The 24,763-nt window shown below is 34.4% G+C and overlaps 1 protein-coding gene and 1 long non-coding RNA gene across 4 annotated transcripts; both read right to left on the bottom strand.

The window, feature by feature from the left end:
• Nucleotides 1-8,384: 8,384 nt before the first annotated feature.
• Nucleotides 8,385-13,595, bottom strand: LOC147403757 (uncharacterized). Of its 3 annotated transcripts, XR_015177207.1 has the most exons (4): nt 12,937-13,595; nt 10,540-10,615; nt 9,873-10,025; nt 8,385-9,628 (listed from the first exon to the last, which is right to left on the bottom strand). It is a non-coding gene; the product is annotated as an uncharacterized LOC147403757 (long non-coding RNA). The 3 variants fall into 3 exon arrangements; XR_015177208.1 differs by having other exon boundaries at nt 8,385-10,034; XR_015177206.1 differs by having other exon boundaries at nt 8,385-10,025.
• A 5,148-nt stretch (nt 13,596-18,743) lies between these two features.
• Nucleotides 18,744-20,185, bottom strand: LOC147403756 (BRI1 kinase inhibitor 1-like). Its single transcript, XM_086439476.1, has one exon. The coding sequence runs from the start codon at nt 19,947-19,949 to the stop codon at nt 18,999-19,001; it is 951 nt and encodes a 316-aa protein (XP_086295602.1). The 5' UTR covers nt 19,950-20,185; the 3' UTR covers nt 18,744-18,998.
• Nucleotides 20,186-24,763: the final 4,578 nt, after the last annotated feature.

The following is a 24,763-nucleotide window of genomic DNA, read 5'->3' as shown; positions in this document are numbered from 1 at the left end:
AATGATCTGATTTTTCGTGAGGATGATCTCTACAGTGAGGAGATCATCCTCACAAAATATCAGCCCATTCCAAAACTTCTAGCCCCATGTTTACAAGTTGAAAAATCGTGAACCGTCCATTTTTTGTAAATCATTTTTGATGGGTTAGAAGTTTTGGAATGGGCTGATTTTTGGTGATGATGATCTCCTCACCGTAGAGATCATCCTCACCAAAAATCAGCCCATTCCAAAACCTCTAACCCATATTTTGAAAAATGTTTTGCCAAAACGTTTGTCAAAATGTTTGTTGCTGAACATTTTCTTATATATATATATATATATATATATATATATATATATATATATATATATATATGGGAGCGGTTCAGCAGTCCCATTATGATGCCACACATTTTTCAAAACATGGGTTACAAGCTTTGGAATGAGCTGATTTTTTGTGAGGATGATCTCTATGATGAGGAGATCATCCTCACCAAAAATCAGCCTATTTCAAAACTTCTAATCCCGTCAAAAGTGATTTACAAAAATTGGATGGTCCACGATTCTTCAACTTGTAAACTTGGGTTAGAAGTTTCAAAATGAGCTGATTTTTTGTGAGGATGATCTCTTCACTGTAGAGATCATTCTCACAAAAAATCAGCCTATTCCAAAACTTGTAACCCCATCAAAAGTAATTTACAAAAAATGTGTGGCACCATAAGGGGCTGCTGAACCGCTCCCTATATATATAGGGGACGGTTCGCCGGACGTCCTCAAAATCATATAAGAAACAGATGTTTCTCAACTGTTGGATTTTGATAAATAAACGGCTGAGATTTTAATAGACGTCATTTCTGAATGAAATGACAACGTCTTTAAATCACTTAATTTTTGTTGTTATTTACAACTACCTCCCCGCTCAACCCAACCTACTGTTTTAACCATAACCAAATAAATAAATAAATAACCCAAAATCATTCTCTTCCTCTCTCCTCTTCTATTACCAAGCCCTAACCCTTCAACCTCTCCATTTTCCCACGATGGCGAACCTCCATCTCTGCGATGACGACAACAAACCTCCATATCTGCGACGATTTAAAGCAACAAAAAACCCAAATCTGATTTTTTTTTTGTTCTTTTGGAAAGGGTTTCAAAAAATTAGTTTTGGCATTAGCTTCGTTTGAGCCTTCAAGGTTTGATTTCTTGTTTCTTTTAATTTCACAAACTCTCTCTCTCTCTCTCTCTCTCTCTCTCTCTCTCTCTCTCTCTCTCTCTCTCTCTCTCTCTCTCCAGTATTATATAAATCTCTAAAAAATAAGTTCTGATCTGTTAATGGAGAACCTCAAACAATTTTTCAGGTTAGAGAAGGTGTGCCATTCTTATTTTCTAATTATAATACTAATATTTTCATATCTATATTTGCTCTTATATGAAAATGGGAGATCATTTGGGTGACTCTGAGGCAAATTAAAAGTTAGTCACGTTGGTAAATATGTTATAACAAAAGCTCTGTATTTGAATAAATTAAACCTAAACAATTACCTATTTGAGAATGAGAGTAGCACACTTTTAGTTAAGAAAAAACAATTTATTTTTAATTTTCTTAAATTATATATCTGAAAATTTCTAAATTTACTTTAAATAATTTTTTATTGCTTCACGTCCATGTATTTAACAAATAATCTAAATTTTTTTGGCCTCAACTAGGTAACTAATTATAAATGTTGTTTTGTTGAACTTATTTTCCATGGATAATGAAGTGGCATACCTGTAGGCATACATCTGATGAAACATCTTGTTGTTATTGTGTGTAGGGGAAGAAATGTGCAAGTCATTGTGCTATGAAGGTTATCGTTAAGGTGGCGAGTGAGGAATTGGTGGAGTCTACAAAATCGGTGCATTTTGGGACCCTATTAAGGGCAACAGGGTGGATTGCATTACCAATTTTCATTTCAAATCTTGTCACTCTTCTGGGCCTTTCTGTACTCTTTTGATTGTTAATTCTTTGTAACCTTAAATCAACCCAAGAAGTATATAATACAAGGTCTCCTATGTTTATAGTAAATGGATTTGTCTTCTCATTAAACAAATTCTATCTTGTGGTCTAAATTTGATTAGCTTCTTCATGAGTGTTGTTTTGGGGAAGATTGGCCAACAACCATATGCATCAAGTAGTTAGGGATCTACCATAATTTTTTTGGGTTTAATACATGAATTTTCAATGGTTGACAATGAATCCTAGACGAACATTCATCCTCATCCCAGGTAACAAAATCTTTGTGTGCACCCCATGCATTGTCACTTACTTACAGGATAAAACTCAACCATAAACTATGCACAACTTAGCAATCATAAAGTACCCGACACTACTTTGTGCATGAGCCTGGTTCCAATTGATGAGGCCACACTTGTAGGTCACCAATAGAGAATCCCGTCTAACAAATTTCATATTTCACAAGCCAAAAGCACAAATCATGGTATCAATATCTGTAATATTTCACATCTATACTTTGTTCCCCCAGGATTTTGTTTGGCCTACAAGTCATGATTTTCCCTTTTAATCACTAAAGTTGAGTAGATGAATGTTTGAACATACAATTAGGATGTGTTAATGCATTACAAGAAAATCACTTGGTATAGTTGAAATTAACTTTTTTCGAGTTTTGGATTCTAAATTTTTTTCAAAGGGACCTTTAATGCAGGTTAACATGGCCTAATCCATTGTTAGGTCATTGAGCTACATGATTTTACAAATAACACGTGCTTGTATTGTATACCTTATGACCTTGCTAAGCCATAAAGACTTTAGTTTCTACTTTGACAGTTTGGATGAAATCCCAATTTTTACGCCTCTATTGAGTGGTTCAGAGAAAGTGAGACTCCTAAAAGTGATTTCAGGATAGAACGAATGTCGTACTATATACTGCAACTTACAATGCCATATAAATTTATTTTATGGTTCCAATCCCTACTCATTCAACAAAAATGGATGAAATGCCAATCAAAATAAATCAATATAGCATTCATTGATAAAGTTTTTCTTAAAATATTCAAATCAAATACAACCTCCAACCATACAATTTTCAATAAATGATTCACTCAAAAAATTAGATGATAAATCTTTGAGTAACAATTGCACCCTTCCAAACCATTGTTACATAAGAACAGAGAGAGAGAGAGACCTTCTACCAAACATACCATAAGGTTTGGAAATGAAAACTAAGGCTCCTTGGACCTAGGCCAGTAGTTTGAACTCTCAACATTAGAGGTTATACAATCAAACCCATTCGAGATATATTAAATACACCACAAAAAGAAAATCAAGAGAGTCATTGACTAGAGTCGTTATGTCATCCTTCATCATTAAATTAAAATCCTTTCATATATAAAAATCCTAAAAAGTGCCTCCTCTTCCTCCACCACCACCAGCAGAAATACCTGCACCAACATGTAAACAATGTCCATTTAGGTATGACTAGAAAAAACATTTAGAAAAACAACCAAATTGGATAGGACTAAAAGACTCTTAAGAGAGTCATTGACCGAAGTGTGTTTTAGAAGTTCAACTTGCACTAAGGTAACAAAGTAGTTGACATCCCTATAAAACTTGTATCAATCATACTATTCAATTAGCATAATTATGTTGAATTAAAGTTCAAATATTTTTTGTGAACTTTCTATTCTTTAGAACAGACGTGAAGAAAGCAAAGTGTATAACTCATGGATATCAATATAACTATATCATATCTGCTCAAGAAAACAAAATGTGTAACTAATGGGTATCAGTATACTACATTAGGGGTGTGTCTACCAAGTTGTGGGTAGAATTCATGGTTTAGCCCTTCAGTGAGAGAACGTGATGGCTTGTTCAAGTCGATAAGAGACCTTTTTTTTTTAGATTTAAAACCATGGTGAAACGTGGTGATGTTTTGTCAATGAACTCAAACTGATATGGACTTTAAACTTTCTGCTCTGCTAACATCTAGTTGTTTTTGTTGGGCTGTTTAACTCTTTATTGGAGGTCAGGAAATCCTCCAAATACAAGTGCAAGGGAAGTAGATTCCATCATGAATTTTATAGGAAATAAGCAAATAATATCTACGAATCAAGTTATTTCAATACCTTGAAATATCACAAATTATTTTAGATTTAAGATTGAGAATGAAAACGAAGCAACAAGATTCTATGATTTCACTTTCAAATCTGATATTTGACATAATTGAAACAAGTATTAGCTTTTAGGATTTATCAGGAAGATGAGATGATGAACAAGTTTTCTGTAAACCAAGAAAAGAAAAATTAATTTTAAAAAAATTAGAAACAAAAGCTAATTCAAAAATAGATTAGAGTTAGCAAACAACCTCAATGAGAAAACCAGTTGTTGAGATGAAGAAGACAAGCAAAGAGCAAGGGGTTTTTGTTTGTTGTTATCATCTCCTTAAGAAGACGAGCAGAGATAAAGGGGTTTTGTTCATCTTCTTCGCTTGTCGCCTTAAATCCTCTCCGTCTTCCTCGTCGTCGTCGTCGGTGAGTGCGGAAGGTGGGAAACAGATCAGAACTTATTTTTTAGAGATTTATACAATACTGGAGAGAGAGAGAGAGAGAGAGAGCTTGTGAAATTAAAAGAAACAAGAAATCAAACCTTGAAGACTCAAACGAAGCTAATGCAGAAACTAATTTTTTTAAACCCTTTCAAAAATAACAAAAAAAAAAAAATCAGATTTGGGTATTTCGCTGCCTTAAATCGTCGCAGAGATGGAGGTTTGTTGTCGTCATCACAGAGATGGAGGTTCATCGTCATCTTCGTTGCAGAGATGGAGGTTCGTCATCGTGGGAAAATGGAGAGGTTGAAGGGTTAGGGCTTGGTAATAGAAGAGGAGAGAGGAAGAGAATGATTTTGGGTTATTTATTTGTTTATTTGATTTTGGTTAAAATAGTAGGTTGGGTTGAGCGGGGAGGTAGTTGTAAATAACAACAAAAATTAAGCGATTTAAAGGCGTTGTCATTTCATTCAGAAATGACGTCTATTAAAATCTCAGCCGATTATTTCTCAAAATCCAACAGCTGAGAAACATCTGTTTCTTATATGGCTTTGAGGACGTCCGTCGAACCGTCCCCATATATATATATATATATAGGATTATGATCCGTATACACATAAAGCTACAACGTGTTTTGTCTTATATGGGAAAAAATGTTTGGAATGGGCTGATTTTTTGTGAGGATGATCTCTATGGTGAGGAGATCATCCTTGCCAAAAATCAGCCTATTATGAAACTTCTAACCCCATGTTTACAAGTTGAAAATTTTTCAGACCGTCCAATTTTTGTAAATCAGTTTTAATGGGATTAGAAGTTTTGGAATGGGATGATTTTTTGCAAGGATGATCCCCTCACCATAGAGATCATCCTCACAAAAAATCAGCCTATTACGAATCTTTTTAACTATATAAGACAAAAACGTTGTAGCTTTATGAGTAGTTTTATGTGTCTACGGAACCCAACCCATATATATATATATAGGGTCAGGTTCAAACGACAACCATTTCAACACACATATAGACAACGTGTTTTGTCTTATATGGGCAAAAATGTTTGGAATGGGCTGATGTTTTGTGAGGATGATCTCTGTGGTGAGGAGATCATCCTTGCCAAAAATCAGCTCATTATGAAACTTCTAGACCGTCCAATTTTTGTTGAAAAATTATAGACCGTCTAATTTTTGTAAATCAATTTTGATGAGGTTAGAAGTTTTGGAATGTGATGAGTTTTTGCCAGGATGATCCCCTCATCACAGAAATCATCCTCACAAAAAATCAGCCCATTCCAAACATTTTTGCCCATATAAGACAAACACGTTGTCTATATGTGTGTCGCAATGTGTGTCGTAGGAACCCGACCCATATATATATATATATATATATATATATATATATATATATATATATATATATATATATATATATATATATAAAACTTATCATCATCATCATCATCGTTTGAAACCTTATCCCTAAGATTTGCAGTTACAATTTTGGTGGGGAAAGGAATCTTGTTCTTGCTTACTCAAGTCTTCCATTATGTAGGGAATATGCTATTTAAACTTGATTTTAATACCTATAACCCCTAGTAGAGTTTATTACGAAACTAATAGTACTAGTTGCACTAGGACTTCAACCTGGGCAGGTTTGGAGGGTAAATCTAGGCTCAACCCAAGTGGTAGAACTCCCGACTAGAGGTCAATGTGTAGCAGCTTTATCAATTGATCACGGCCAATGTTTGTGGCAAGCTGAAAGGCCTGAAGACATCTAACTCTAATATTCTTAATTTGATCCAGATTTGGGGGGTGTAATGGAACATTAATAGCTAAAGAAAGTCAATTTATTATATGGAATCCTCCTCCAATGAGCGTTGTAAAGATGAAAACATGGATGTCTATCAGAAAATGGTGTTGGTTTTGGTTTTATAGCACGAAATAATAATGGAGAAATGGTCACTGCTGGTTTTGGTCGCTCGAATCATACAGATATTATAGCTATAGAACTAGATGCAATTCTCAAAGGCTTGAATCACCTAAGTATGAGAAGGTACTCAGATATAATTGTAAATTTAGATTTGCTAGTTGTTATCCAAGGGATCAAGGATGAATGGAATACTCCATGGAGATTAATTAATCTAGTCAAAGAGATTAAAAATGCTATGCGAGGCTTTAATTCAGTTGTGTTGGAAATTTCTTAGTGAGAATCAAATAAAGCAGTCGATTGGTTAGCAAGAAGAGGAGCTTTAAATGATTACTTATGTATTTTAGATCCTTCAAATGTTCCTCTGGAACTGTATAATATCATCATTGAAGATCTCAATGTTCGTCATCTTCGGCTTTAGCTATTTTTTTAATATATAAGGGTGGGGCCCTTCATAGCCTCAACATGCCGATAAAAAAAAACTTACTTAATTACCCCACATATCATTATAACACAGCTTCTCCATCATAATCACCACTTTAAGCTATTTGAGATGTCAAAATTAGACTATGAAGCTCTTGCATTATTGTCGTAAGATTCATACTTTAAGTAATGATCAGGTCCCAAAAAATCATTTCTGGGACCATAATTACACAGAGTTTATCCACACTTGATTACTATTTTTCCCAAATAAAAACAAATCACTTAAAATTTTTAAAATTATTGATAATTAAAGAATTTCTATTGATTATAGGTAAAAAAAAGCGAATATTTGGAGATAAATAGAAAAAGCAAAGCCAACACTATAGTACTTGAGCCAAGTCAGATCAGCCGCCCAAAATTTAGTCCAGGTGTCTTCACCGAGACCTTACTACGGTAGAAACGTGGTGCGCCGTAGTGGTCCCAGGGGGATAGCATTGAGATTTGAGCTGAAACTTTTCGACTGCATTGCCTTTGCATTAATGGAGTTGTCTCGAAACAACTTGAACAAGAGTGATCCAGAAATCCTATAGAAGCTCTATAAAAAGTGTTGCTACTTTGTTAGGAAGACTAGAAGGTAGAGGAAGCTCCAAGGCTTGGAGGAGGAAGCTCTTCCTCTCCCTTCTCCTCTCTTCTTTGTTCTTTTTTTAGTTTTATTTTTAGTTTAGTTTAGGTCTTTAATTTGAAGCTTTGTAATAAAGGATGCTCCAGCTAATGTTCAAACTCAAGATCAATGAAGAAGACCTTTCATCTTTCTTGTCTCTCATCTCTATTTTATTTTCTTATTTGTTGTTTCTTATGATGATCATCGGCTAGACCCTCCATTAAAGTGGTCAATGAATCCGGAGCAATATTTTCTCATAGTTAATTTGTCCTTTACCTTATGCTTCATAATTTTCATTGTGAGAATTCTTAAGTAGGGATTATTAGGTTGAGTATTTGATTTCCTAATTTTGATGGTTTATTCTTAGATAAGCTCAAGCTAAACCATGTTTCATCAAAAACATCAAATACAAATCCTTTAATTTTATCTTATCGATTTATTCACAAACTTTTAAATTTCATTTTGGATTTAACCGCTCGATCTTCCGATCCATCAACATTAGTTTTGTTGCGAGGATTGAGACAAGTAAAGGACAAATTGATCTAAGGAGAAGATTTTCTCAGGTAGATTTGATCATTCTAAGATTTACATTTCATCTTTATTTCTTATTTTGCTTTTAGTCAATTAGTGATACTCTTTGCTAAAACTGTTTTAATTTGATTACTTAAATCTGAGTCGATTTTAAGTTGAAAGAAATATTGAATGAACATTGTCCCCGTGGATCGATCCTTGCTTGCCAAAATTTGTTCATTATTATATTTATAATCTGCACCGAACAAATACCACTATAAATTTCATAACTCTCAAACCATGAGACCCACAACCATGGGATCCCATGGATTTTCTCTTTTTATAGCCCTACCATTATTGCCTTAAAAGCTGCAACAACCATGAGTTTCAGTCCTTTTCTATGAACTTTTCCAATGTGGATTGTGTTAGGCAAAAACATGTAACAAATAAAACGAACCAACAAGCAAGAAATTAAATGCAAACGAAAAAGAAAAAAAATAAAAGACACAATTTACGTGGTTTGACAAGATGCGTATGTCCACGAGCATCGATGATCAGTCCACTATCTTCAACAAGATGTTTATAAAGTTCATCAGAAACCCTAGTCTCTTATTCCACCCCTTTACAACTCTCTCTCTCTCTCTCTTCTCTCTGGCGGCTCTCTTTCTTACACATTAATAATGAGTTATAAAAATATCATTTATATACTTAGGATTACAAAAAGCAGAAAATGGGTTGGACCAATTAATCGGGTCAAATGAGTCATTAACACATCATCAAGAATCCGGGTTGAATTCATGACAATTCTTCAACAGAATGAGGGTCATCCCACAACATTATATTTCGGCCAATGTAAGTATATATTTCTTATTTTTGTGACTTCAAATAAAGTCTTGTCAAATTTAGGAAGCTTAGTTCTAATCATAAAGTAAAAGTTAGGTATTGAAAAAAAATTCTTTCGGGCCCCTATTGATGAGTCTTGTGCCTTCCAAGGTTTGGAAAAGCTCACTCCCCCGCCCCTTAGTGACAATCCATGTCCTAGATTATTTTTTCCCTACAAGTTGATCTCTCTCTCTCTCTCTCTCTCTCTCACACACACATATACCCGTATCTTACCTTTTTTTCCTACAATTTGTGGGGCAGAAAATTAAGACGGACTTCCTCCCTCTTCCATAGTGAAGGAACACGTCCCAGTTTGTTTTGCCCTAAAATTTTTGGGAACGTTTCCAAGGAGAACCTTAAGATGGCAAGAGTGATGGAATTAATTGTTGAATCACCGTGTTCGTAGGAGGCCTCTTGTTGATCAGATACCAGAGTGTGCTAACCATTCTGATCCCTGCAACTTCAGGGAGATGGGTGGAACCCATAACTACCTTAATTGTATCTGTCAAGTTTACAATGCTTGTTTACAGATCTTAAACTCTAAATTGCCTAAAATAAGAAAAACAGCCTAAAATATAAAAAATTTCTACTAAAACTCATCTACTAACCTTAAAGATGAGGTCTCTTGTTGATCAGATACCAGAGTGTGCTAACCATTCTGATCCCTGCAACTTCAGGGAGATGGGTGGAACCCATAACTACCTTAATTGTATCTGTCAAGTTTACAATGCTTGTTTACAGATCTTAAACTCTAAATTGCCTAAAATAAGAAAAACAGCCTAAAATATAAAAAATTTCTACTAAAACTCATCTACTAACCTTAAAGATGAGGTCAAATATGCTAAAACAAAAATTAGATAAAATAGTTTGTTTTTAAAACCAAAAATGTATGATTTGATTGAAATGGCCTTTTTTCTTTGAGATCGCAAATCAGTCCAGGGGACTAATGTTTATTACCTGGCACATCGCAGTTCTCGTCGAATCAAATGACATTATTTAACTGGTCCTTTCGATACATATCATGCCCTTTTGAAGCTAAGGCCCACATTTAGCCTTATAGCCAATCTTCTTCTTTGTCCTGCAGTTCCATATCGTCTACTGCGCCTTGTTCTACATCAACTATTGTACATTAAGAATTTTACCCTTTGTACTTTAGTCTTACCAATACAAATTTTGCTTAGAAAAAAAAATTTTAATATGTAAGCAAGTTGTGTTGACACTAAAAAGATACATCAGCTCAGGGGCATACCACCTACAGGTTATAGCTTAGAAAATCATAAATTAACAGATCATAAACGATCTCTCAAAAAAATTAACAAGTTCTATAAGAGGGTGTTTTATATATGCAAATGCATAAAAGTTTTTTTTTTTTTTTTTTTAATTACATAGTCAGATACGATTTTAAAATATATTTACTTAAAATGTAAATATGGATAAATTCGTAAAGACCAATTCCATATTCTACATCAACTAAGCAAGCAAGGTGTTTGATGCTAAAAAGATACATCGATTTAGGGGCATATACCCCCTACATGTTATAGCTTAGAAAATCAAAAGTTATCAGATATCCTAAAAGATCTTCATTATTGCTGGTAAAGATACATGAGTCTTAAAGATAACCAACCTCAACAAACGAAATGAATTGAGCAGGGAGTCCCACACCTCAAGTAGTCTCCAAAATGTTTAATGTGAAGTCATCTCTGTTTTCAAAGAAGATGCATAAGCCCCAAATGCATTATGAGATGCTTCATAAGTCATCATGAACATGCTTTGCACATTCACTTATATGATATCATAAGTAATTGAAAACTAATTTAAATAGCAATCTAGTGCAACAGATATTAGGATCAAAACTCAGTTCAAAAAGTTGAGTCTGATTAGATTCATTCCACATGAACATTGATGCCTTAGTACTAGCCAATGTTCCAACACCAATCATTGTCCTATTGATCTTTGTTCTTGAGCAAAAAGTCAAGATAATTTGCTAAAAATCAAAATTAGCAACATGCTTTGGCCTGGTCTTGTGTTTATCACAGTTTATAGCTATACCCAAAACCACGTTTCTTTGCAACTTCCTCATCTTCTTTTAGGGGACTTTAGCCATGGAAAATCCTCACAAAATCAGCTCTTATTAAACTTTTATGTTGTCGTGCAGGTCAGCATTTATTAGTTGTCAAATATTGTTGCAATAAAGTTTTGAAATGATCCTATTATGTGTGTACTCGTGTGTATCTACATTTGTGTGCACTTAGGTTTGAGTTATTTATATTGTGAGGTTGAACTTTGAGGGCTTGTTGTCTAGAATTATTGATGCAACATAACTTGTAGTCACCTATGTTGACAACTTAGCTACTGTTTAGATAATCGGTTAGGGTAAATCATAAGAAAGGCCTATCGAGAGTGTGGCAGTGCATGTGACACAAGACCATTTGTTTTCTCTGAGTTCCCTTCTTTTTCACTCTCTGTTATAGGTGTCGGATGCTATCACTTAGAGAGGCATTTGAAAGAACATTGCAAGCATAAGCACATGGTTTTTCTACGAAACAAGGTTCGTTTTCTGTATTATATATCTAGTGTGATATCTAGAGGTTTATGAATTTTCCGGTTTTCAGGGCCATTGAAATTTCTGTTGTTCCCTAGATTCAATGACTTAGAGCAGTTGAATTTCTCCCATTCTCAATTAATTTGATAGTTTTGGCCCTTTGAAAAAAAAAATCCGATGCCTTGGTCCGTTGAATGTTATGAAATTTGACTGCCTTGGTCCATCGGATATGGGCTTTTTTCATGTTGTGTATATTCGGATTACAAGAAAATATAAATACTTTTATCTGTTTTCATATTCTCAGTTTCTCACCTTTAAAAGATCTCGGAAATGGTATCTTTGGACTGATACCCATATCAGATATCTAATGAGAGTCCAACCAAGGGAGGAGCTAGTAAGGAGCTGGTGGGGGCAATTGCCCCACAGAACTTTGAGACACCCCTATATTTTCAATTAATTACATGTCCCATTTGTCCCCACTCCCTCACCTCCCTCCTCATTTGCCCCCACACCCTCACCTCCCTCCAATTTTTTCCCCCACAAAACTTTGAGACACCCCTATATTTTCAACTAATTACATGTCCCATTTGTCCCCATTCCCTCACCTCTCTCGCCATTTGCCCTAACATCCTCACCTCCCTCTAATTTTTGCCCCCACAGAATTTTGAGACACCCCTATATTTTCAATTAATTACATGCCCCATTTGTCCCCGCTTCCTCACCTCTTCAATTTTTTGTTGATGACATTGTCTATTGAACGGAACTTCTCAAATATTAATTGGAAATGACCTAAATATCATTTTCTTCAACTTCTAACTAAAAACCTCTTAATTTCTTCCTAAAACCATTCATCTTCACTAAACAACTAACCATAGTTTGCCCCCACTACAGGAAAATCCTAGTTCCGCCCCTGAGTCCAACTAGCCTTATTAACTCAGTAAGGAAAAAGGTCCTACTACGGCTCATCCACCAAAAACAAGACTTCAAGATTCAAAAAAAAAAAAAAACATAGGGATTCATAATAATTCTTGAGGTCTTGTTTTGAGATAGATTTGTTGAAAGACTGAAACCAACAAAATGGGCACAGAAAAGGATTCTATGGGTAGCCAAAAGTCAATTTTAGATATAATTTAGATGCATGCAATGAATATCAATAATGGCACCAATGAGGAGTGCTTTGGTGAGGTTTAAGGTAAGACGGCGAAGGATGTGGACTGAAATGACCCAAGATTAAGATTTTAAGACGTTACTTTATATATAGATTGAATGGCTTAGGTGTAGATTCATTTTTCCAATGAAGAGGAGGCCTTAGTGAACATAGTACCATCTGGTTACATAGCCATTGTAGTCTCTTTCTATAGAACATATATAGGGTTTATATGTTGGAGTTTTATAGCTCCCCGTCAGATGCATAAACTGATTTAAAAGCCCTTAAATTAAGGAAATACAGATCTAATTAATAAATCATAAATTACGTACCGGATTGATCAATCTGAGCCCAGATTTAACCTTGATATCTTGAAAAAATGATCACAAGAGGGGGCTACTGGCCTCTCTTTCTCTTCCTTAAAATGAGATTTTAGTGCATAGGTGAGAGGAAGGATGTCCGTCATATTTATAGATTCTCTTAGGGTTCTAAACCCTTAATGGAAACCTAGTAGACGAGGTCCATGAAGCAGCGGCCACACTGGAAAAAAAAATTCATGATCCCACATAATTCATGACTGACCAATCACATGAACCCACATTTATTGAGGGCATCCTCAATTTACAAAATTACCTTTATTAGGCATAGTGCGATTGATAATAAGAAGATTGAGTTGCGATCCGAAACGGTGTCCTGTTCCTATAACAACATTAGGTGTCTGTGCGACACATAAAATTTTGTTGGACTTCAAACACATTGGGCTGCATGCACAACTTAGTCAAGATCCTAGGTGTTTCAAATTCCAACAAAAATGTGCCATGGAGACACCTTACCTATATTATAAGAGTGGGACACCGTTTTGGATCCTCGGTCTATGAGATTTTGAAAATCCCAAGTTAACTTTTCTGTCCACACTGGCCAGCCATGGGATTTCCGTTACCTCTTTTATCACACTTCGAATTCAAGAGTTAGCTCACAATGTTCATCCATTAATATTTTAAGACTTGGGATTTTGTCTCATCTTAGTTTGAGTCATGTGATAAACCCTTCTAAACCAAATAATAGAGTCTGCAGCCCATTCCCTTTCCCATGCTCATTTCTATTAATAAAACCACCACACACTAATCCCGAGTTACCAAGATGAGAGTCATTGTAATATTTTCATCCAAAGTCTATTAAATTATTTAGTTAATATTATCCTCCAAATGCGTTTAAGGGGAGTAAATTGTAATCCTTCTTTTTGTCTTAAAATAATGGTAGTTTCATAGTTTTTTTTTTTTTTTGACATAATTTATCATTTTGTTTTGTGCAATTATATGTTAAAATCTGAAGTCAAAATGCTAATGTCATATTCCTATCTATTGTCAAAATTTGATATTTTATGAGATAAAAAGTTGTTACTATCATAGAATTGCTGATATTATATAATTCTTTTTATTTGTTTAGTCATTAATTAAAATGTATCGACCCCATAAATAAATCTAGTAGATTCATTAGTAACCCATATCAAAGAAGTCTATGTGGTGTGGGAACTGGGAAGTATATGTTAAAAAAGATAAATGAGCCACTATAAAATAATTAGTTGATAGTGGCACTATAATTACTAATGCAATTTCTCATGTATATGGAAGGGTTTTTTTTAATTCAAAATTAAGGTCTTTTATGGAAAATTGATGTCATCTTAGATTATTAAAAGAAATATTCAAATAATAGACTGAAATGAATCATCTCATTCAATTGATATGGCAATCCAAAATTAATACAAAACAACTAAACAAAAATAAGATTCAATGCTAGAACAATTCTCAAAGAGAAGATATGTACCACGAATTTGAATATGCTCACAAAGATGTGCCACGAATATGCTCAAAATTCTATTGTACGATGCAGCCAAACCGAAATCAATTCAAACTAACACTAACAATCCAAATTGATTTGAACTCAAGGAGTCAATGAGGGCCGGATTTGCTCATTGTTCGATCACAGATTCTCAATGAAATCAATCTGAAATTTGTCAAGAAATCAATTTTGGAATCAATTTAGGGTGGATCTGAAAATTGCAATCAAACCACTTCAATTGATACTACAATCAATAGGAGTGAATCGAACCATTGAGTTGAATTGAAGGGAATTCTCCGATGAAAAGAAAATGTAAAAGTGCAAACAAGAGCCCTAGAATTGAACTGCTTGGATACTATGTTAGGATAAGGAGAATAACAAAAGAGAAACATTCTCATTATCTAATTTGTTGAGCATTACAGAATAAGAGAAAAAGGGGTTTATATATATTTGCCCATAACATAAGGTAAAAGTACTAAAATGCCCTCTAATACAATAATAAGATCGAGTCATCGTGAAATTGATTTTGACAAAAGAAAAAAGAAAAAAAAAGAGTCATGATGAATGGACAGTCTTGGTACACGGTTGGGTAGGTGGCTGTTGTGGCAAGGGCACAAACCAAAGATCATTTTCATTGGGATACACCAGAAAAAGATGTGAGATTCTGTGCCCTTGTCATGTCAGCTGTAAACCCAACCACGGACCAAGACCACGTGCATTCATTATTATTTAAAAAGTGAACATGGTTGAAAAGAAAATGAAATTTAAGCCAAGAACAGTAGTCAGTACTCTGCACACCAAATGATCATGATGGGAATATCCATTTCCCACAAAAATGATTAGAGGGAAGAGGATTCTCTCACCTATTAAGTACTAGTCTTAAATGTAGCAAGCAATTGATTTGCTGAAGGGTTTGTAGGGTTACACGTCTTGAATATCCAACCTATGAGTCAAGCGGATATATGATGTCCTAGAGAAACTCTGATACAGATATTTGAAGTAAGAACAATCTAGTATTTTGGATTTTGGCGGAGTTTGTTTCCAATTGGAAAACCTCATTTTGAGTAATGATTTTATGACTCCCCCACATGACATATTCAAAGTACTCTCCAAACGTGAAATGTGCTAAAATCATAGATTTTATGTCTCAGGATACACATCTTCGCATCCCCATAAAATCTATGCAGATGTGTATCCCAAGGCATAAAATCTATGACTCTAGCACACATCACATCAGGAAAGTATTTTGAGTATGCCACGTGGGGGAGTCAGATCATCACGACTCCAATCATTTTCAACATAGGGAAACTCTCTCATCTCTAATCTGTGGATGTAGCTAGGCTTAGTCAAACCACATAAATCTTGTGTTTTTCTTGGTTACTTTTAAAGTTTGCAAACATTTCTAGATCTAGAGATCGAGCTTGCAGGATTTATTAAAGGTGTCAAAATATAATTAATTTTTTTATAAGTACCATAAAGTTGCTCAATTTAACTTGTTTCCACATTTCCTTCTTTTTAATACTTGTTTGGCTAAGGACAACTGATTAAACTATCCAGGATTTTAGTAGTGCTGGAAATTATAGTATGAAACTAACATGACCTGGGTTCAATTATGAAAATAATATTATTCTTAGCCCAATGGCTGTGGGGCCTTTTGCAGTGGTTGGAACATAGACATTTTTAGTTGCAAATTTCAATTGTATATATATATATATATATATGAAGACCTCTAACACTCCTTCCTCTTCCTATATATTGGCTTTCTCTGTTTGGTGTTTACATAGAACCCTCAAAAAGCACTTCAATGTGGGGAATGGTTTTGATCTAGCGGAGTAAACTGTAGATAAAGATGATCACAAAGTAAGACATGAGCTGAGACCTTGGATTCACACCCACAAATCTCGAAGACCATCCAACAGTTTGGACCTTGGGATGATGTTGCTACATTATCTTCCAAGGGAGGATACTATCATTTTAACTAACTTAATTACCCCACATACCATTATAACACAGCTTCTCCATCATAATCATCACCTTAAGTTATGAAACTAATGATTCATATTGTTGAGATGTCAAAATTAGACTATGTATCACCTGCATTATTGTCGTAAGATTCGTACTTTAAGTACCACTATAAATTCCATAACTCTCAAATCAAGAGACCCACAACCGTGGAATCCCATGGATTTTCTCTTTTTAACAGCCCTACCACTATTGCCTTAAAAGTTACAACAACCATGAGTTTCAGTCCTTTTCTATAAACTTTTCCGATGTGGATTTGAGGGTCATCCCACAACATTATATTTGGCCAATGTAAGTATTTTTTTTTATAACTTTCAAATAAAGTCTTGTCAAATATAGGAAGCGTGGTTCTTATCATAAAGGAAAAGTTAGGTATTGAAAAAATTTCTTTGGGTCTCTCTTTCTCTCCCCTAGTGATGACTCTTGTCCTAGATTTTTGCCTTTCAAGTCTTTGCAAAGATCTCTCTCCCACCCTTTAGTGATAACCCATGTCCTAGATTATTTTTGCCCTACAAGCTGAGTTCTCTCTCTCTCTCTCTCACACAAACACACACACATATTAGAGATGACCCATATCCTACCTTTTTTTTCCTAAAATTTGTGTGGCAGAAACTTAAGATGGACTTCCTCCCTCTTCCTTGGTGATGAAGCATGTCTTAATTTGTTTTGCCCAAAAAATTTTGGGAACATTATCAAGGAGAAACTTAAGATGGCAAAGCTGATGGAATTAAGCAATTGTCACCACACTTGCTCAGGTCTTTAATCGATGTGTTCATAGGGGTTCTCTTGTTGATCAGATACCAGAGTGTGCAAACTATTTTGATCCCTGAAACTTCAAGGAGATAGATGGAACCCATAACTAGCTTAATTGTCTCTGTCAAGGTTACAATGCTTGTTTACCGATCTTAAAATCCAAATTGCCTAAAAATAAGAAAAACAGCCAAAACTATTAAAAAATTATAATTTTACTAAAACTCGTCTACTGACCTAGAAGATGAGATCAAATCTGCTAAAACAAAAATTATGGAAAATAGAAATTCTGAAAAAAAAAAATGTATGATTTGATTGAATTAGTCTTTTTTCGATATTGCAAATCATTTCAACAGACTATTGTTTATTACCTGGCCCATCGTGGTGCTCATTGAATCAAATGACATTATACATAACAGTTCATTTCGATACACATCATGCCCTTTTGAAGCTAAGGCCCACATTGAGCCTTTCGTTCTACCTTCTTCTTTGTCCTGCAATTCCATATAGTCTTCAGCGCCTTGTTCTACATCAACTATAAGGCTTGTAAATTAAGGGCTTGACCCTTTGTACTTTAGTCTTATCATTACAAATTTTGCTTACTTAGTTTAAAATAGAAAAAAAAAGTAAGCAAGTTGGTTGGACACTAAGGCTACATTTGGTAACACTAAGTCTGGAAACTAGAAATTAGTCTTTAGAAATTTCGTCCAGTGTTCCTAGTGCTGGTTTAAAATTTTTGAGTTTCGATTCTAAAATCTAAAAGGAAAGAAACAAAAATAAAACTTATGAAGTCCGAAATTTAGAGGTGGACCACCTCCATTCAGATTTCAAAAGTGTTACCAAACACAGACTGAAAAAGATACATTAACTCAGGGGCATACCAAATAAAAAATTACTTTTATACCCTTTTGATTTTATCATAATGAAAATTTTATTTATTTTTTCTTTTGGAGTGTAAAGGTAAAATTACATTGAGATCTGTAAAATTTATCTGTTTACTTAAATACATTTATTTGTTACGTTAATGGATAAATGTTACTTTTTACATAAATATTTTTAAATCATAATAACTTAGGAGAAAATATGAACATAACTTGCAAGCCGACGAAGGGTTTCACTATCACTTCGTGATCAATTCCTTATCTGAATTATTTGGCTATCAGCGAAGCATATCCTATTCTTCTATTAGATTGAATCCAAAGTAATATCTTTTCATGATTCAAGTGTTTTGTACATATTCGTTCTTCTTTTTTTTAATTATCTTCTTCTCGCTCTTTTAGCACTTTAATTTGTTCATTCTTTTCTTAACAGTCATCAGTTTCTGCTCCATACAACAACAACAACTACAACAAAAAATCATGTCAATGGACTCTCTTTTATTTTATCACCTATTAATTCAGATTACATTGTTTTCACGAATACATTCATTTCTAATCGACTGTGGTGCTGGATGATTAAAGCCAAGGTCCAAGATAACTGACATTGGTGCATTATTAATGGGGAAAAAAACATACTACAAATGGAAGAATTTCTTGGAAGAACCTCCTATGAGTTCATATATTCAAATGGTAAGCAAAACCCAATATCAAATCTTCATGTAAGACAAGATAGATAATTTGTATCTTAGCATATTAAATACAATTATCCTCCCATACCCATTCATTTTCCAAACTCATTTCATGCATCATGATATACTTTACACAAAAAAATAGAAATAAGAAATGAAGGGGAAAATAATAATAATAAAAAAAGGAAAAAAGAAAATTTTCTTCCAATTCTAGTTTTAGCATTTGGGTTTCTCCTCCCCCATTGCAATGGAGTTCTTGCAGTGTGCAATGGCTGCTTGAATTGCACTTTGTAGCTCTTCCATCGTGCTATCATTCGTAGAAGAAGGGATAGTCTTGGTCGCAACAAGAAGGCCACTGTTTGTCGGAGACGTCCACATAGATGCCGGTGCTGATTCTCCTCTTCTTCCTCTCCACTCGTGCTTCCCTTTCCAGCTTAAATTACCCGAAAATGAATAAGGCCGCCTTCTAAATTGTCTATTTTCCCTTCTCCCTCTAAAGGCCAATAGAGGTCGAATTATTCTTATATACCTCTTTAAAATATGACTGACATTGAACCTCACCTTCTTCTTCTTCTTCATCTCCTCGTCTTTCTCCCTTTCTCCCACTTCACATCCCTTTCGCGATCTCACAAGCCCGAATAAAGAGAAAGACTTGTTCTTACTTCTTCCCTTATTGTAGTAGTAGTTGTTGTTGTTGATACTACTTGTGTTGTTGTTGCTGTTGTTGTTGTTGTTGTTGTTGTTGTTGTTGCTGCTGCTGCTGCTGATGTTATTGTTGCTGTTATTGGGTTTTCTATCGTCTAGTAAATCTCTGATGGGAAGACTAAAACTATCTATGGAATTGGTGGAAGAGCGAGGAGAGGTAGGAAGGTGAGAGAGGAGGTGGAGGGGGAGGAGGTGTCCATGGAAGAAAATGTCATCAGCGGGAGACAAATCGATGGCAAATGAAGGCGGGGAGGATTTGGTTTTGTTGGGCACTGCGGTTGAAGGGTGGAGAGAAATTGTGAAGGAGAATTCATGAGAAGGAGAGGAGGAAGCTGAAGGAGGAGAAGAAGTGATGGTGGGTAATTGTTGCTTTGTTGACTGGTTTTCTTTTCCTTCTTGTTTTGATTTTTCTTCTCCTCCTCCTTCCTTCTCTCTCTTCTTTTGGTGTTGTTCGGTGTCCATAACTCAAAAAGGCTGATTATCAAGACTTGTATGAATATTTGGAATCCTCCCCCTTTTCTCCTTTGTTTTCTTTATGAATATTTGCAAAAAAATTTGGAAAAGATAAGGAGATTAAGAAGCAGTGAAGGGTGTGGAGAGAGAGGGAGAGAATGATTTTGGTTTAGAGTAAGATTCTATTACTCTAGAGTCTAGACTTAAGCTTGGAATGTCTTGTATAATGTCCTTTTTATCTTTTTTGTTTGATTTTAGTAGAGTTTGGAGGCTAAGGGTATTATTGAATTCATCAGACTTAATTTAATACTTTTTGCATTAAAGTGGTGGGTCCTTCCCAAAATTTCACAATTTTGGGAGTGTTGAAATGGAGACAAAATAATCACTAAATCCAAGTTGCCAACAAATATAGACTAGTAAAGCAATCTAACATTTTGAAAGCAGTGACTATCCTATAGTCCCAAGAGTTGGCTTGCAACCATACTCAGGGTCTCATTTTCGTCCCCAAGTGGCACAGCCACTACACCAACCATCAACCTGATAGGTGGATTGAGATCTTCTTCGAAATTGATGCACAAATAGGAACAGCAAATAGCATTATCTGCCCTTTGAATTCAAAGTTTTCCATCTTGAGCTTCGTAACATTGGGGTTGCGATCTAAGTCCACGATGCAAGTCGTTGAATCCTATGGACTGAAATCAACAATCAGGCAGAGTTTACCAAGGAATGGACCAAAAATTTATGGGGTTAAGTAGGAACCTGAAATGATCCCTGTGGCACTTAGGCATGCATCTACATATGTATTTCAATCTTAAGTTTTAAACTTCCCGAATGTCCACCCAGTTGAATCAAAATGAACATTCACAAATTGACTCAGATAATAAACAAACATACTCACATCCTCACATATAGTAATGAATCCCACCTAACATGATAAAGGATTAGTAATTACCGACCAAGCAAAGAAAATATCCAATCAATAGAATAAAACTCAGTTTGCAACCCATCTTCATTTGCCAACCTCCTTTAACAATGCCATGAAGATCAACTGATTCACGATTTAATTTTTTTTATTTTTTACAAAATTATTGGAAAATATTAAAGTGATTGTGCAAGACACTGCGTTCAACACTGAACTAGCATGGAGGTATAGATAAGAGTCACAGGATCATAAATGTTTTTCTTGAGATACAAGTAAAAATTATCAATCATTTTTTCTACACCTTCAAGAAAGTTCAGTGTCGTGCCCAGTTACCCTAGGACTCAAAATATTATATACAATTGAATAACTGAGTCAAATTTTTGATAATTCGATTTATGTTTTTAGTTGATCACTTGGCTGATTTGATAACTTCACTCGTCCAATATTCCGATTTTAGTCAGTGTGTCAACTCGATACAGTTCCGAGTAGACTGAGACGAGTTTTAAAAGTATGATTTGAATGGTTTGGTCAAGGAGGTCATACCAAGCACACGTACACTCTTTACAAGAGGAATCTTTAAATGAAAAATATACCTTTTGAGTCTACTTGTTTTTTTTTTTTTTTTTTTGGCACGTAAAGTTTGGTGCAGGAAAGAAAAATAAAATAGGTGATGTCACTGAAGAGAAAGAGTACAAAAAGGATAAGGTTTGAACCTCCACTCAGAGAATCTAAGTCTCTCTCTCCCTCTCTGAAAGCTGTAAGCTCAAACCTCCACTCAACAAATAATCGCCACTTTTTTTTTATATAATTAAAACAAACTTGAGAATTTAATGCTCTTATCGTATTGGAAATATTGTGTAGATAACCATAGACATGCGTACTTAGATGTTTATAATAAAGAAACTTACAAGTGGAGTGATTCATTGTATCACATACATAATGGTCCCACTATGATCTCATGGTATACCTGCAACATGATCCTTCTAAGAATGATCTCAGTGTAATATTAGGTAAGAGGTTTGTATTGAATAGAGATTTGTTGTTAACCAAAAAGATGATGCTAAGCTGATGAATCAATGGTATGACACCATGTGCATTGAAAAAATTCATCTAATTAGTTAAGCAGAGAGAAAATTAATGAAAGACATGATTAAGCTTTTAGATTTTATCATTTTCATTTATACATGTGACATCATGCAATTTCGACCCATTTCTATTTGGGTCAGGAATACTCATTTGTAAGATTAAATGTTAGAAACTTCAAAAAAAAAAAAAAATTCCACAAATACACATAAAATGTTATCTTACTCTTTTGTTTTCTCTAATTTGTGATTAAATAGATTAACAAAAAGAATATTTTGTATGTATAATCATACATTAAAAATATTTTGATATATTAGTAATTTCAATATAATATATTAACTCGAAAAGTCTATTCATGAGATATCAAGCTGACTAATGACTCGTAGGCATCCATCAAAGTCATAACGAAAATGAATCTTCATTGGGAAATTATTGTCACCATGGACCCAATGGACATCAAAAATTGAATGAAGATTTTAAACCTAAACTATAATATACAATTTCACCAATTTCTCAAATGATGCACAACGAGGCGTGTGGTTATAAATTGAACAATATGGATCATCCATTTTCACTATAACCTAAATTCTAAATTTGAGAAGGCTACTATTTTTAAGGTTTGTGATATGGTCAATCATGAAAAAATATGAAACCTTAACCGTCAAAACACTAAATCCAGCAATTGGGATACATCAATAACCCTAGGATAAATTGGATTTATATTTCAACTGCCTGGAATTTTTTATTTTTTATATTTTATTTTCATGAGTTATTTTTCACAAGTTAACGGATCCTAACCCTATTTTAAAATTGATGCATTACATGAAAAAAAGGTTAAATTCAATGTCAAAGTCCATCGAATTTAACCTTTTTTTTACATAATATTTAAAAGAGTCACGAATCTACCCATTTTTTCACGTAGAGATGATCTTTTTATCAACTATTGACTTATCTCCATGTGGGTATGTATAACATTATACATTAATTTTAGAGACGTCTGTATATCTTGTTTATATATAGAGAGATTTTTCTACTTGATAATAACTCTTGTACATTATCCAAATTATTGTTTTCTTTCTGATCTTTATTACACATCAAATGGTCATTACCAGATTTTAGAGGTATAGGAATTTCACCTAATTATTGGTGAGATTGGGGAGCCAACTATATAACAGCTTTTTGTTCATGATGTCGGTGTGATCATTGTATGCAGTGAGAAACACTGGATAATAACTGTTAGGTGAGATTGAAGACCCACATGCACGTGTAGGTTGTGGTCCATTTCCATCCCCCCATGATAAGAGTTTTGTTTGTGTGTTAAGGTCAACATCTCAATCATAGAAGCATTATTTGGTGGGCAGATACCTCTTCTCACCGCTTGTGCAGCTAACCACACAAAATCATTAAAAAAAAAAATTTATAACAGAAGATAAAAAGGTTGAAAGCGAAGACTCATAATCCAACTGTGCATGAAACAAGACTTTGGCACTCACCCCACAAATCCTTTGGTTAGAGAACTCATCTTCATCCCTTTTGCCATTAACCACTCAAAATAGAATTCCATCTGGAAAGGCTAATAGTATTCTCTTTCCAAAGAAAAACAAAAGCTACAGACAATCATGACTCAGCTTTTCTCTCTCTCTTGCCCTACCCGCACGGCTATCCTTTTTCGGGTTAAAGAGGTAGAAGAGGAAATACTGTGAAGTTTGAGGGGGTATATATTATATGAAGATGAGGAGAATAAAAAAGGTAATACGTTTGAGGAGTGTTATTAAAAGATAATACTGTAAAGTTTGAGGGGTTATATATTACGTGAAAATGATTTTTGACAAAAAGTGTTATAAGAATAGAGATAAAGTTGAATGAATATTCCTGAAAAGGGGGGAAAAAAGAGTTTAAGATGTTCTCAAGATTTGTGGTAAGATTAAATCACACCATCTCTATGTCAGGGGATAAACATTGGGAACACAATCGTTTGTGTTTTATATATATGCTAGAGTTTGCTTGTACCTATAGGCATGACCGTGCTCTTTAGGGATAAGGGGTAGAAGCGAAAGACTGTAAAATTTGAGAGATGTTATTAGAAATAGGGTAGTTTAGTAAAGATAATACAATTGGAAGAATATTTTTAGAAAGAGAAGTAGAAGAGGAAAGGCAATCAAATTAAAAGTTGTCCTTCAGATTCGTAGTAAAATTAAATCCAAACCTTTATTTGGGGGAGGGGGGCATAAAGGGATTGCAATAATCATTGGATTTTATTATTATTATTTAATATGTTATTGATCTGAGATCTTCATTTGAACCACGTGAACTACCATGTTGATCCCAATAAAACTATTGTGTTCCCTTTTCTCTCACTTTCCAAGAATAGGGGTGCGCAATTTACACCCACCATCCCCTACCGAATTTAATTCGATCTCCTCCTCCTCCTCATTCTCCTTCTCTCTCATTTTCATCTCTATCTTTCCGATTCACCTGTTTTGAACCTACATAAATTTCAACTAAGATTTCGTGGAACAAGAAACAATATCCTTGGAACTTGCATAATAGGTAGCAATGATCATGAAAATTTCAATTCCTAATCTAATAGTTAGAAAATTTGTGTAGCAAAAAAAATTCAAATGAATCTTCATTCAATAGGTCAAAATCAAATTTGCCAACATAGATTCGATAGGAACCTATCGATTCTACCTAAAAAGATTTAATTGGCCTCTACCTACAATGTTCCAATTAGTAGGTTCCTACCAAGTCCTTTCACGTTCGGTAGAATCCTACGAATAGCGATGTAAATTTTCAGTAGCTTTCTACCGAACCAAAA

The sequence above is a fragment of the Akebia trifoliata genome, chromosome 4 (assembly GCF_017979445.1).
Source record: "Akebia trifoliata isolate Shusen 1 chromosome 4, ASM1797944v1, whole genome shotgun sequence".
NCBI classification, from domain to species: Eukaryota; Viridiplantae; Streptophyta; class Magnoliopsida; order Ranunculales; family Lardizabalaceae; genus Akebia; species Akebia trifoliata.
The sequence above is the reverse complement of the archived record's forward strand: the minus strand, read 5'-3'. Positions and strand labels throughout refer to the sequence as shown.

Coding starts and splice junctions, on each gene's coding strand:
- LOC147403756 (XM_086439476.1), bottom strand. CDS start 19,949: ATGGACACCGAACAACACCAAAAGAAGAGAGAGAAGGAAGGAGGAGGA.